At 50.6% G+C, this 14871-nt stretch overlaps 5 protein-coding genes across 5 annotated transcripts; 1 reads left to right on the forward strand and 4 right to left on the reverse strand.

Moving 5' to 3' along the window:
- Positions 1 to 64: 64 nt before the first annotated feature.
- Positions 65 to 463, reverse strand: ALT_3484 (uncharacterized protein; the record flags this gene model as incomplete). The annotated part of the gene is made up of 1 exon (XM_033562532.1): positions 65 to 463. The coding sequence occupies one exon, from the start codon at positions 461 to 463 to the stop codon at positions 65 to 67; it is 399 nt and encodes a 132-aa protein (XP_033418423.1).
- Positions 464 to 1192: 729 nt separating this feature from the next.
- On the reverse strand, positions 1193 to 1624 carry ALT_3485 (uncharacterized protein; the record flags this gene model as incomplete). Its single annotated transcript, XM_033562533.1, has 1 exon — positions 1193 to 1624. The coding sequence occupies one exon, from the start codon at positions 1622 to 1624 to the stop codon at positions 1193 to 1195; it is 432 nt and encodes a 143-aa protein (XP_033418424.1).
- Positions 1625 to 3232: 1608 nt separating this feature from the next.
- ALT_3486 (putative DNA-directed RNA polymerase III RPC4) lies at positions 3233 to 5026 on the reverse strand (the record flags this gene model as incomplete). The annotated part of the gene is made up of 1 exon (XM_033562534.1): positions 3233 to 5026. The coding sequence occupies one exon, from the start codon at positions 5024 to 5026 to the stop codon at positions 3233 to 3235; it is 1794 nt and encodes a 597-aa protein (XP_033418425.1).
- A 1180-nt stretch (positions 5027 to 6206) lies between these two features.
- Positions 6207 to 8353, reverse strand: ALT_3487 (putative C6 finger domain protein; the record flags this gene model as incomplete). Its single annotated transcript, XM_033562535.1, has 2 exons — positions 6207 to 7496; positions 7577 to 8353. 2 exons carry the CDS (start codon positions 8351 to 8353, stop codon positions 6207 to 6209), a joined length of 2067 nt encoding a protein of 688 aa, XP_033418426.1.
- Positions 8354 to 12473: 4120 nt separating this feature from the next.
- Positions 12474 to 14649, forward strand: ALT_3488 (cyclin family protein; the record flags this gene model as incomplete). The annotated part of the gene is made up of 4 exons (XM_033562536.1): positions 12474 to 12485; positions 12648 to 13727; positions 13784 to 14323; positions 14386 to 14649. The coding sequence occupies 4 exons, from the start codon at positions 12474 to 12476 to the stop codon at positions 14647 to 14649; spliced, it is 1896 nt and encodes a 631-aa protein (XP_033418427.1).
- Between the last annotated feature and the right edge of the window lie 222 nt (positions 14650 to 14871).

A 14871-nucleotide genomic window follows, 5' to 3' on the forward strand; every position in this document is an offset into this window, starting at 1 on the left:
TCCACCCATTATCCCATTTCTACAAACACAACATAACTCGATCACGACCATCACCCGATGCCCCTCATCTCATCTCGGTACCTCCAGCCCCTCCCAGCGCCCCAATCTCCCTACGCATCTTCTCCCTTGGACCTCCAACTCCCGGGAACCGCTCATACCGGAACGCCCGCTGAGCAAGCTCCCTCTGCCGATCCTTATCGCGCTGCTTGTCGCGGCGGTCCGCGGCTTCATTGATATTGCTATTAGCCAAGTTCCCTTCTGATTTCAAACTCGCACGTGGAGTATGGAGTATGGAATATGGAATGTGGGGTTGGTGGGTGGGATTGATTGCCATACCCCGCCAGAAATAGATGTATACCGCCATGATTAGCAGACAGGCGACGATGAAACCGAACATGACGCCTAGCTCGTGGCCCAGGGAGGGCATGGGTGTGTATGGGGGTGTGTTGTTTGGTGTGGACATTTTTTTGAGGACCGACGACCTGATGGCTTGCTGTTATTGGGGTTATAAAATATGAGATGGTGATTTGTGAGCGGGCGCGATAGCAAACCCAGTAGATGGGGAGAGTTGTTGGTGAGGTTAAAAGAGAATAAGGCTGGCCGAGGAGGCTGATCTGCAGCTCAGCCTCTCGTATCCTGGAAGATGAAGCAAACAAAGAACCGAATCCTGTTTTGGTAGAGTGAAATGATTGGACGAGATGTCAAGTTTATTAGCTATCATCATTGTAATCATGCCTTGGTGGCAGAATTAAGTAAGGTAGTAGTAGTAGGTACATCATTGGTCGTCTTCACACCTGCAATCAGCCATATCAATATCCATGAAAGTAAGAAAAAGAAAAAAAACGCCTGGATATAACCACAAGAGCAATATAAGGTATCATGTACACGTTCCGCCAATAAGATCGGCAACCCAGTCTATATCGAGTGAGGGTATGTCAATGCAAGTGAAAAAGAAGAGAATATAAGAAATCAAGAACATAGGCAACGGCGACGCGCCTCGTCTTCGAGGGAGGTCCCACTGGCCGCGGCGAATGTATGCGACGCTTGTAGCAATCGAGCCAAATCATCGGACAGCTCAGATCCGGGAAAGAAGAGAAAACAGAACACCGGTAATGCAGGAGTGCCCATAATGTCCACCACAAAGCAGAGAAGTCGGCTGTATGTATAGAAGAAACCGTAATCATGGATCCAGTCACCCAAGCATCACCGCGGCCAAGGCCGTACAAGTCAACCCAATGGCCATACCAATCCAAGGTGTTTGCCCGAGTGTGCCTTCACTCCGTGCTCTCAGCGACTTGGTCGATCCAGATGACGCTTCCAATGAGCGCAGTTCGATAGATCTGTGGGCGGGTTCAGATGGTTGACCTTCAAAGACAGGCATTGGGACCCTCTGTTTACTGGGGATGACTGCCACAGCAGGGTAGTCTAGACTTGGAGTAATATCATTCCCGAACTGATCGTAGATCCGTTGGTCATCAATACTCGAGGGTGCCGTAAGTTCTGGCGAAGAAGTGGAGGGTAGGTTATCTGCTGAGGGTGTGAGAGCAACGGCAGGCTCTTGCTCGAACTCGGCTGCCAGAGCCACGGACGGGACGAGACAGAGGACGATGTTGGATATCTTCATATTGATTGCGACCCTTAGTGGGTTGGTTGACCGGTACAGGTGTGTCGACGTTCGGTAAGCGTAGTGAGAGTCGCTCCTCCTGACCTCCTGCTGATGCTGTTTCAAGAGACGACCCGTTCACACGTTGAGGATCGATTCTCAGGTTGAATTGTTGAACGAGGTCGTTGTCGAGATTCACGCCTGGGCGAAGTCGAGCTCCGTGCTAGAGCTCAGGAGACACTATTACTAAACGAGCGACTTGCGTCTCCTGCAACGGGCGATATCCGAGACGAATTCGAAACCTGAGCCTGTGAGGGGGAAACGACGACACTCAAATGACGGAGCAACAGATCACAACCGACACGCACACACAAGGGGATCAGAACTTTTGAAGGTAGATCAGACAGCTGAAGACTGATGAAGGGTAAGAAGACGAAGAAAAGCAAGGAAACCTGCAAAAACAAAGGAGCAGCAAGCAGTCGTCCAGGAGGCGGACTAGAGACGAGACTAAAACCACTCAAGATGAAAAATGAGAGGCCCAGAACCACAATATCCATCCACCTTAATTAAAATCGAAATTAGCGTTTACGCACGCTCACTTAAAAGGGGGGGTGGGGGTTTTTCGATAGGTGGGGTTGATCACTACGAGGCTTCAATTTCCCTGGTTTTCCATTGGTTTTACCAGCCGTGTCCGCACGGTCTGGGACTAGTAAGAGCCGATCGTTGCCTCGTGCAAGACTTGAGAAGCTTATCAGAAATTTGCAGCCAATCAAGCTGCGTGGGGCAGGGGTTAGGTTCTGCGACGGTGGCTGCGGGTCTATTCCCCATTGGTCTCATGCCAAGGCAAAAAAGCGACCAGTCAGGGCTGCCAGAGGGTCCACGCCCGTGTGATGTAACAATGTATATCTGCCGTCATCTCGCCATATATAGAAATCAGGGTCGTAATTAAGCATCAAGAAGTTAATACAAGCAGGCCAGAGAGTATGTATGATCCTGCACGATCTTGTTTGCTGGATAAGCACAAAGACTATTTATGTCACGCCTCCTATCGGAACTAGTAGCAGAATAAAGTATTCGAACTATCTTCATGGCTGCAGGTGGTCACACTTCCGGTCAATTCCAGTAAGTTCGCTTGCCTTCGTATCACTTTCACTTTTCCATAAATAGCAGAAGTCCGAAGAGATGTGATTAAGGTCGACGGAAGCGAACTAGAAGCCTATGCTAAGACCGGCGATATCAATCGCTAATGCATACCTATTGTCCTTGGGATAGCGAAGTAAATCGGATCCCAGCCAATCGGCCCTAGCGAAAAGGATACTGCAGGAGGGCCATATAATCCGACTGACTAATAAGGTACCTAGGCAAAGAAGCCCGACTCTCACTCTTGCTGATTACCTGATACACATCTACGTCCTGGTGCAGAGGATTTCGGGTTCGGTCTCTCATTGACTACCTCCGATGTCTAGCTAAAGCTCTTAAAACTCCAAAGGCCGTAATCATGCATTGTACATGTTCTAAAATCGCTACCGTATGCACACAGTCAAGCCCAAAAAGACAAAGATGTTCGTAGACATAGCCATGGCAACCACAAACTGTGTCTAATGCTTTTATATTGCGCCAAATCCCCTTTCAAAGCATCTTCTCCCAGTCAGGCGTGACAGTGAACTTGCCACTGAGCTGCCCCATAGCCCATACCCGGTTCTCTTCCTCTGGGATGCCATCTTCCGGCGCCGAGACGATGAGAGCCTCCTGGAGGAAGTCGACCGATGTAGCCCGGTCGAGCTCGAAGCTGATCCCGCCCCAGTTCATGGTCACTCGACCTGACTTGTGAACGTTCAGCTTTCCGACTCGTCCGGCGCGAAGCTGCCAGTCAGCCGCGGTGAGGATCTTGGACGGCTGTTTGCTTGTGGTCCCGTCCGCCCCATCCAGAATCTCTACTTCGCCGCTCTCGAGCTTGACGGCAGCTTCGCCTGATCGTGTGCCCCCCGGGACAGCCTGTGTGTCTTCTGTAGCCGCTTCCTCCGTGCTGCCACCAGTGCCCGGGACTATAAGGTTGGGTGTCATAGGAGGGAACTGCATGAGGAACAGTTGGCCCGCCAGTTTATCTTTGGTCTCGTCCTCTTCGGCATCCTCGGCTTTCTCTTCTTTCTCTTTGTCACCCTCTGCCGTTTCGGGTGCTTCTGTTGAGACCTCCGCCGCTTCAGCCGCCTCCGATTGCTCTGCCCTGGACTCTTTGGGCTCGACGGAAAGAAGTTCCAGAACGGCCTCAAGATCCTTGGCATGTCTCTCATATTCTTCAATATCTTCCTTTGTACGCAGCAAGCTTCTCGGGTCTTTAGCCACAGCAGGTTTGGATGGAGGTACGGGTGCGGGTGCTGGTTCCGGCTCGGGAGTCTTGGGACTTAGTCGTCTGCGGACTTTGACCTTCTGCGCAGGAAGAAAGCCATCATCATGCGTTGTTTCACCGACATGGGGAACAGCATCAGCCATTGTCTGGTCGTCATCAACAGGTTCCTCTTTCACCTGAGGCTCAATCACATCGTCGTCCCGCACGAAGAGAGAATCGTCTTCGGGCCTTGTCTTCTTCGCACGAACTTCCTCCACTTCATCCTCAGCCTTGGTTTCAGCTTGAGCGGGTTTACTCGTGCTGGACTCCATGTTGACACTCACGACACGTTCCTCGTGCTCACGGCGCTCAACACGTACTGGCCGAAGGCCCTTCTCCAGGTTCGCATACCGCAAGGGAATCTTTCCCTTCTTACTATCCGCGACATCGCCCAACTCCTCGTCGCTATCGACCTCAATCTGGTCAATGGGGAGTATAGTCTCCGTATCACTCTCATCCGAGGACACATGGCGACTAGCGGAACCACTAGCTATATCGATAACCGACCGACTCCGCGACATAGACGACGCTCGCGAATCCGGTTCAAACCGCCCACCACGGCCTCGTCGCCCGCCTCCAAGCGGACCCCCAGGAACCCCGCGTCCTCGCCCGGGACCTCCCCTGCCTCGCTGTAAATTTCCCCGTCCCCGCCGCATGGCCGCCACCTCAGCCAATCGCTCCCGATTCCGCTCCGCCTCAAGCTTCTCAATCGCATCTCGCTCTTCTTTGCTGCGCCGTCCCACGGCGCGGGGCTTGTATTTCAGTGTCGGCTTCGCCGGCTCTCCATTCCCTGGCGTTGTCGCTGCGGGAGTTCTCGCCGCGGGTCCGATGCTTCCGGAGGGGGTGCGCTTTTTCAGAGTCTGAAGGCGCTGCACGGGTGCTCGTGTGGAGGGCGTACCGGCTGCTGTGGACGGTTGGGGTGTGGATGAGGCGGATCCAGTAGGAGTGTTCGATGCGGCCTCGCCAGTGGATTGTCGCGAAGCTGTTCCTCCCCCTGCTGCTGCTGCTGCGCCTCGACGGACGGATTTGGGAGGCATGGTTGCTCAGCGGGTCTGGCGCGCACGAGGTGTGTGCTTCGACGGAGGGAGAGAACGAAGGAATCAGTACATTGATGAGGCACCAAAACAAGGATCCAGATGTTCCCCCTGAATTTTCTTGGTAATAGAAAGTATATCGATAAAGAAAAGAAATTCAGAGATTGAAAATGCGAAAATGAGCCTGCTGGCGAGCTTGTTTGTGGAGTCTGGAAGGTGAGTAAAATGATCCAAGTCTTGAGCGGAAAAAAAAGAAGCGCGCGTCTAGCGCTTGCATGCGGAGTTGAGAACCATCACTAGTCCGAATACGGCAATATGAGAATCAGATGAGCTACCGAGTATAGCTGTATAAGGACTCAAGCGCATCGTTAATCAAGAATATAGCGCCAAATCATCCGAGGATGAATACTGCTGGCTGGATTGTTGGAATTATTGCAAGGGGCATATGGTCCAGAACCTGTCTTACGAATTAAAGCTATGACGAATCAGGTCTAAAAGCAAACAATATATATTCCTTACTCAACGACACTAGACCTCACACTCAAGCTGAAGTTCAAATCCGGCAAAGCAGGTCAAATAAATAAAAACAAAAACTGAATAGACATAACTTGTCAGAACGCACTTCAGTGTAGATAAATGAGTGGAGGCAACCCTTGAGCCAAGGTGTCTGCAGTAGAATGAAGCACACGAACGCCAAAAGATAAAACAAAGCAAGATAATCAACCCGCTCAGTTCAATCGCTAGACTATCCATGATAAACAGCAAGAGACTTAAAACGCAGATGGCAACAGGACACGGACTGAGAGATGGAGAGAACGTAAGGAGCGCTAGCGCTCGTAGCACGGATACGGTAAAAAAGCCGTGGTCGAGTCAATGGTTGGATATCCAGTACCGAGTCCGCGCAGTGATTCACTTTTCGAGGGTTGTTCTATATGACTTGGGATGTAGGAGTTCGTATCGTATTTGCGGTAAAGGATTGGAGGATTCATCAAGTTATAAGGGAGCGGAAATGTGTCAGTGAATGAAGGACGGGAGGGTTGAATCCACTTGTCGAAGGGAATCAGATAGCACGTCGAGAGCAACATCATCCAAGCGCTTTGTTGCTGTTTAAGACAGATGCAGATGGTCCGAAAAGAATGAGATGCCATGAAGATGACGGAAATTGCAAGCGAGAGAACATGCGCTAACGCTTGCGCTTTTTGTTCTTGTCTGCTATAGCGGACGAGCAAGGCATAGCCGTAGTTCTAATCAATTGGGGCTCGTTGCCTGTGGGGGTAGTCGCGTCAAGGGCTTTCTTAACTGGTACGCCCATATGGCGACCATAACGACCTTTGCGGCCGTTTCCCTCGTCTTCACTAATGCAGCCTTCGATACCAATACCGGCGTCCTTGCACCGACCACAAGGACGCTGGCGATCACAGCCCTTCTTGCTCTTGCGGCATCGCTGACAGCGTGGCTTGGTTGAAAGGTCCTCTTCGTCCGCAGCAAGCTGAGTTTGACCGTTGACGGAGGATGTAGAGGTCTTGCGCACAGGAGTAGGGCTAACGATCTGCGACGGTGGCGCAGCCTTGTGACTCACCACAGTGGTTGTCGACTTGACCTTCCGAGCCACCGCGGTCGAAGAAGTTTTTCCACTCTTGCCCTGGCGAGGGGGCGCTGTCTTGGACACGCGCGGCTTGGTGGAAGCCGTATTGGTCGGCCGAGTCTTAGCCTTCTTCGGCTTAGGGGTAGACTCCCTGTAGAGCGAATCTTCGTCGAGCTCGCTCTTGACTAGACTGTCATTAAGCTCTTCATGTTGGTAGTCCTCGTCCATACCGTCGTAGCTGCCGTCGGAGCTGTCGAAACTGGGCAGGATATCGTCAAGGCGCTTGTGAGTGCGTTTAGTGGTGCCAGGGGGAAGCATTGGGCTCGAATCAAGCTTCTGTCTAGACCGCGCCGGCAAATCATCGTCATCCTCACTGTAGTCTTCACCATCGCTTGTGGCGCCGGTGGAGGAAGCAGCGTCAGCAGCACCGCTGAAGGCATCGTCCAATGTAGACGCCGATGTTCGACCATGAGAGAAATTCGAAGCGTCTCCCAGCCGGATCAGCTGCATTGCAACATCCTCATCAGATATGCAGCTAGCAATGGTGGGATCAGGAGTTGGAAGGACACCTGGACCATTATACCGGCCGGCGGCGTTGCTGTACTGTCCAGACGACTGTGCGGTAGCGCGATCGCGCAGACGATGACCATGGTCAGGCATCGCCGGAGTAGCGTACATGGAGGTTTGAGCGGAACTCATTGTATATGTCTGCTCAGTGTGGCCATAGCTTTGTGGAGACGGCAGTGGCTGTTGTTGATTGTAAGGACGTTGGTTGGGCCGAGCGAATGGCGAGATTGCCCCTTCTTGGCCGACTGATCGACGTTGAGGAGAGATCGATGAGGTGGATGTGGTCAGAGGGACCTGAGGAGGAACAAACAAGGGCAATTCCTGAGAAGAAAAAGCGAGTCAGCAAGTGTGGTTCGCATTGGCAAGGGAAGTCAAGGAGCAGGCATTTTCAGCAGTCTTACCGAGCTTTCGAATTTGGGTCGCTTCCGGCGACCGTCATGGAGTATATTTTCCATGCTAATATCTGAGCTACCAAACTGCTCGCTGCGGGCTTTCTTCGTACCAGAAACGGAGCCATAGCCGCCTTCGCTGTCACTGTAGCCGGAGGCTCCGTCATCATGAAAGCTGCCATGAGTGCTGGAACCCCTGCTCTTGTTCCCAGCTCTGGAGAGCTGCTTGTTCTGAGAGGCGCTCCGACGGCTTCTACCGGAAGGTGACATGCTGCGCTTGCGGGCAAGCCTGGAGGTAGGCCTGGATGGCGGTTGGTTATGCTCCAAGACTTGCGCCGGCTGCATAGCCGGCCCCAGTTGGAAAGGCTCGCCAAGACTGGGACGTTTGCGACCCTCTACTGGGATGCCAAAATAGCGATCCCCGTAGCCTTCCGAGTATGCTTGAACGGGGATCACCCGCACATAGACGGTCATGTTATTCCGTAGATTTTCATACCTTGCGATGAGGGTGATGCCATTTTCATCCTCGAAGCTGACACCGCTGGCGGCACCGTCATAGATGCCATAGAAGTTCTTTACTGTAGTCACGATTGAATCCGTCGTATCATGAGGATATATCTGTACCCTCATGGGTATCCGAGCCCGTACTTTGGAATTTTCGTCAAGCAAAAGCTCAAAGGCAACGTTCTTGGGGATGGGGGCCTTGTGGGTCAGGTCCTGGGCCATATGTTCGGTATAGGCGGAGGGCTCCCCATGAGGCGAGGACTGTTCGTGATAGGCAGCCTGCATGATGTAGGGAGAACAGGTACTACCCTATTGCTACATTGAGAGATTTGTATCAATCGGCTGTTCGACCTGATGTGGGAAGGCCCGTCCAGATGGTGAGGGTAGTGGGGGCAGAGAAAGGCAGGAGGGAGATGAGAATATGGGCAAATTCCGTCCAAACCTACCACAACGAGGGAACCAGATGGGTTTATTTAGAAGATAGATCACCCGCGATCGTTGTACCGCTATGATTGATGGCGAAGGGTATCGTGGTTGGATGGAGGTGAGGGGGGCCCAAGTCGCAAGAGCCGAGAGCGACTGGAAAAGGGAAAAACCGGTTGAGAACCTGAAGGAAACATACCATATGGGTCAGCACAATTCACTCAAAAGAAGCCATTCAGAAAAATTATGGACGACCGAAGAAAGCATTCGCTTGAAATTTTAGCGATACCCAGTTCTAGTTGGAATCTTGATGAGTGCAGACTTGGAGGAGAGGGAAGAATCCCAGGGTCCCTCGGAAGAGGATGGACAGCATCAATGACACACCTATCACGAGTCAAACTTATTCATCGAGGATCGCACACATCTAGCGGTTCTAGAGGCAACGAACGATGAAGGCGATGGCTGTAGTCAAATGTCGCAGTAGATAGATGGTGGATGAGTCGTCTACAAAGAAGCGCTTGGGTTGTATGTCAGCGGTGGCATCCGACAGGTTGATGAATCAGGAGAGGAAGAGTCGGATAATGGGGGGAACGGAATGATTGTAAATAACACTCAAAGTAGACGATGAAGATCTTGACACACCTGTAAACCTATAGATGGATCGAAAGCAAGTGTCGAACGAAGTTGAGTGAACTGGTTGGGTTTCGAGATCAGCGGTTGAAGAAGAGAGAGAGAAGAAGTGGGTGCGAGTGTACGATGGTTTCACCTAAAGCGAAAATGGGCATTGGGGTCGGTGACCTGCGTTCGCCGGTAATCCACGAATTTAATACAAGAATGCCATAAAGGATGAATCTATTTCATGTTTTTACATGCGAAAACTATGTCTGTCATTGATTGAACCTATTCTGTTATTTCATATGCTCTTATATTTGAGTCGCATTGCGCTGTGGGTTGTTCGTCGCAAACTGGATGCGCAAGACCGTCTATTATCAGAAAGTTACTGCGAAAGATATAAAGCTATAGATATGGCTATTTACGAGTCGCTACCTTCCAAAGATAATATGTAGAGGCGCAAATGCGCAAAATTCGATGTTGTTACCAGCATTGACCATGACGATAGAGTCGGACTGATGGATTCGCCTCGAAATCGGATACTGGCGCAAAGGAAGCGACCAAGGTATCTGACTTTCAGTCGCACTCTCTCCTACCGACTCGGTATAACCCACAGTTCTTCTCGATAGTTGAGTCTTTCATTGTCATTTCAGTCCTTTGCATGACTGGTTGGATTTATGGGGTGAGCAGAAAGGAACAAGACGGATGGGATCCATCTGAGTGGCTGTCGATTCGTTGGCTGGCACATCCTCACCGCGGCCACGTCGAATGACACCCAGAAGCTCCCCCCCATCCTGTCCAACTACTATTGATTGAGGAGAAGGGGAGTATCTTCCCGGCATGGCGATCTGACTGGTAAATAGAAAAGCACCGGTCGGTGCTTATGAGCGAAATAGGACAGCTCAGGATAAGTTATCACCCGACGGATTCACACGGAGGGGTCTATCATGCTATCTACATCATGACATTTATTCAACCATAGGATACCTAGAGAATATCTTCGGCTTGAAACTTTAGGGCGATTGACTATTTCAGTCTCAAGCGCTGAAGCGCTTGATGTTCCCTTATGAGCATCGGACGACTCTATCGATGCTCCGATGGGGATAGCGCATGGATCGATCTGCATATATTATTCGTAGCAGAAGAGGCGAGAGAAAGGACTGAGAAGTCAAGGGTAAGAGCCCAGCTCTTTCTTTCAGTCACTGTCTTGTCTAATTAAGTGATGATGACTGCGACAAGGGTAGCCACCACAGCCAAGCAAGCGACAAGGCCCAATTGTTGCCTCGTTTCATGATCTGCGCTTGTCCAGACTTCTCTCTACCCCTCCTCGGAACAGAGTCATTGCCAGAGTGGGCTACGTAAGGATGGGAGGATCATTGCAACAACGCGCAAACTCTATCAAATCCGTCAAGCACAAGCAAGCTTGGAATGAGTTGTCCCTCTATGATCATTTATTGTGTTGTTGAGCTTTGCGATTTGTTGCGCCTACGGAAATCATTGTCTTCCCAGAGTCCTCGTAGGATTGGCCACGACTCACTCGATTTGGGTAGGATGACTACTGAATCATGACGGGATACTTCCTTTTTGCGGTTTTCATGAGCGGGTGCGACAAAATGAGTTAGGTATTTTTTTTTTTTTTTTTTTTTGGCATAGAATGATGCTGGTGGCAGCAGTATGCTTGCAAGAACCGGATTGTTGAGCAACCAGATCATATGTAGCGGATCTATCAGATGTCTACCTGGGAGTCCCTTGCGAAAGCTTCCGGAAATCGAAATGACAGCAAAGAGGCAGACATCTCTTCTAGAATTGGCCTCTCGACAGCCAAAGCGGGGTTTTCAATGGTGCGGGTGATTATTGATTATCTATTGTCAAGTCGCGAGTCCAAGGGCACACCGAAAGTTTGCGCAATACTACTAATTATTGTTTCCACCTTGTTCGCCATCCGGCTCTCGTTTGCAACTCGACTCGCATCCCGCCACAACGAGTTTGCATGGCTGCATGTAACTTCATAAAGAGAATCGCTTTGCGCTCGCGATTCTAATTTTTCACTTCTGGGTGCGTTCTAAGTCAGCTGATTGAGAGATTCGCATTCTCTGCTTTAGAGTGCGCTTGACAGGTACCTAGGTAGAAAAAGCTGCCAATCCCGCTTGTTCATGATAGGTACCGCCGGATCCGCGTCCCACATTTGAGGAGGAGTCGGTGGCTTTTGGAACCGGTGCAAACGGCGAGGACAACTGAACAAGAGAACGGCCGTGAGAGTCCAAGAATGATCTTTACAACTCGAAAGAAAACATCGAAGGTCATCTCAATGATCTCTATATGAACTAAGCTCAGGTTCATGTCAAGCTCAGGTACAGATAATCGACTCATCTGCGCTTCATGGCGCAGCTTGCATTAAAACTTTGCTGGTAATGATCGGTCATGAATATGGCCATGGATCTGATGCAGCTGTCGAATCTGAGCTTCCAATTCTATTTCAGCCCCAATGGGCAGTTTCTTTGTCCAACAACCTGGGTGACGAGTGCCGAATCCCAGTGCGGACATTGGAGATGTGAGATCATGTGACTTCGCGTTCAGTAGCCGAAGATTTCGTGTCTGCTGGCGCGTTAGTAGGCTTGCGGTAATCTGCTACTCATTCTGCGCCAACAATGAAATGTAGTCGACAGGACATGTAAGAGAACATGTCGCTTTATTTCCAAGGATATAGAAACTAATCAGGTCCTGTGTTTTTCTTGTAGCTGTCGGATTTGTGGCAATCTTTGTCAGAAGGAGGGTTGACGGGAGACGTGTCGCATGATGTCATTGAAGCGTAGAAAAGAGCCGAGAGGTAGCAAACTATGCAAACAGATCGGAATAGGAGAATCCACAATAAAGCCATCTGACATAAGCATGCCGCAGCAACGAGGTTACCGAGCTAAACCTAGACTAGTTTAGCCCCTCCCTGTAAGGTTGTTGTTTATTGTCCACCAACAAATGTAAGTAAGGCAGGCTTTAGGTAAGGTACGGTTACTGCAGCAGTAAGGTATCCTGGAGAAGGTGCTACAGTAAAGGCTGACTTCCCCCTCCCTCGCAATTCTTTGAGGTCTTTGTTTTGATTTTTCTTCTTGATCCCATAGTCTCAGCTCAGTTTCAAACTTTCTTTCATTTATCCCTTATGGTCAAGTTCGTCCTCAAATCTTAAGGCGCGGTTTGTTGTTTGTTTGGGACGAAGGCGCTTTAGTACTTCCGCTATAATTTAGTACTTCGACTACTGCGCAGCGACAAGGGAAAAAGGTAAACAAGCGACTTCAACGCCCCAAACAACCACGACTCTACATATTCTGGTGAAGGATCGTATATCCTTTCCTGGATAGAGTTGTAGCGGTCAGAGATGGATGCAAAGGTACGTCAAAATCTCTTTGGTTGTACATAGATTGCTTCTTGTCCGCCACTACGAAGGGTTGCTGTTTTGCAGACCTAATGGCGAGACTCGACACGCGACAACGACTTATAATCCCTCATGAGAAATACTTCGTGCATGCTGACAGGTTCTGATTGCCTACAGCCCCAACGAATTCGCGTCCGTACGGACGAGAATGCTCCCGTCGCCCTGCCTGGCAACAAAACGATCCATCACCGAAACAAGTCCACTCCCGCCTTATCTGCGGCCTTTCAGAATGGCACGACCAGAAACGGTCTTAGAAGGGCTGCATTCGGCGACGTCAGCAACACTGCCAATCTCGTCAAAGGAAGTCGAGATGATGCCTCCCTTGCGGGGAAGAAACAACTCAAAGTCGTGGAGAAGGCGCCCGCAGGTGTCCCAGCCAGAAGAACGACCATTCTCTCGCAACCTGCTCAGCGTCCCATGTCGATGACTAGTCTGAAGGGTTTGGTGAGCAATGTCTCCAATCCAAAGCCTCTTGAGCCCTCTGCCAAGCAGACGGGTATTACCCAGCATGCTCCCAATACCCGGAAGCCGCTGAACAAGCGCAACACAGTCTTCAAAGACACCCTAGAACCATTGGCCGAAACTCAGAAATCTGCATCCAAGGAAAACGTCACTGAAGTGACAGACGAGAACAAGGGTACCGCTACCTCATATCCGGCCACAGAGCAGCGCATCACAAAAGACGATGCTCGGTTGGACCAGGATTCGAAGATACAATCAGACGACACAGAGGAATACTCCATTGTGAACTCTGACGACATTGACGGGGCCAATAGAGACTTACACAAGGCTGATGACGACAATTGCAAGGTGCAGGTCATCGAGCAGTTGCATGAACGCTGCGCAAACACCAACGAAGTTGACGACCTCCCAAAGGCCCACCGCGAGTCTGCCTCAAGTGCTCATCTAGCCCAGTCGGAGCCGGAGGAGTACTGGGATGAGGAAGATGACGAGAACGAAGAGGATGACGGGTATGTCACTGCACGCTCCTACCGTTCTCGTGGCGATAACACGACCGGCGGAGCGACCACCATTCTGTTCCCTAAATACAACTCTCAAGTGCGTCGCGAGCTGGCTTTAGCCAAGCAGGTCGTCGAAGCCACCAGAACTGCGGAAGACATCGAAGATGAATACTGGGACACTAGCATGGTCGCTGAATACAGTGATGAAATTTTCGAATACATGCGGGAGCAAGAGGTTTGTTGTTCCAGATCAATTTGACAGATCTTGCGTCCTGACTGACCCGCTTCTAGATCAGAATGCTGCCAAACGCTCATTACATGGATAATCAAGCAGAAATTCAATGGTCCATGCGCTCTGTTCTCATGGACTGGCTTGTACAGGTCCACCACCGGTTCTCGTTGCTCCCAGAGACACTTTTCTTGTGCGTGAACTATATCGATCGCTTTCTCTCGAGCAAGATCGTCTCCCTGGGCAAGTTGCAGCTTGTGGGTGCGACCGCAATCTTCATTGCTGCGAAGTATGAAGAGATCAATTGCCCATCGGTCCAAGAGATTGTGTACATGGTTGACGGAGGCTATACCGTGGATGAAATCCTGAAAGCCGAACGTTTCATGCTGAGCATGTTGCAGTTCGAATTGGGTTGGCCTGGACCGATGAGTTTCCTGCGAAAGATTAGCAAGGCTGATGATTATGACTTGGAGACTCGCACCTTGGCTAAGTACTTCTTGGAGGTGACTATCATGGATGAGCGCTTTGTCGGAAGTCCTCCAAGCTTTCTGGCCGCTGGTGCTCATTGTCTTGCCAGGCTGATGCTGAGAAAAGGAACTTGGGTACGTTCACTCGCACTTCCGCGACAGTATCATTTCTCTACGACTAACACTCCCTCCCTTAGACCCCGTCCCATGTCCACTATGCAGGCTACACCTACTCTCAACTCTACCCTCTGGTCTCACTGATCCTCGAATGCTGCGAGATTCCACGCAAGCATCACTCAGCCATTTTCGAGAAGTACACCGACAAACGTTTCAAGCGTGCTTCTCTGTTTGCCGAGGCGGAAATTAAGAAGGGGTTCTGTCTGCCTGAAGTGTCCAGAGAAGCTACCTCCAACGAGCGCAACTCACATAACGAGCCAACACACCACTGGAAACGAGTCTAAGCTGTGCTCAATCTCCTATTTTACGGCACGTTTCACTTTTACCTGTTCGAAGCCCAGAATTACTTAACGTCCATATCCCTCTTTCAGAGAGGATTCTTCTCGCTACATTCCTCTCTCGGCCCCAACCCTCAGTTGGTCATTTCCCGCGGCTACAACGGCATCATTACGTGCATGACGATATTGAGATCTAACATGCATCGAGGCAAGAACCACAGAAAAATA

The sequence above is a fragment of the Aspergillus lentulus genome (genome assembly GCF_001445615.1).
Source record: "Aspergillus lentulus DNA, contig: Alt08, strain: IFM 54703, whole genome shotgun sequence".
NCBI classification, from domain to species: domain Eukaryota; kingdom Fungi; phylum Ascomycota; class Eurotiomycetes; order Eurotiales; family Aspergillaceae; genus Aspergillus; species Aspergillus lentulus.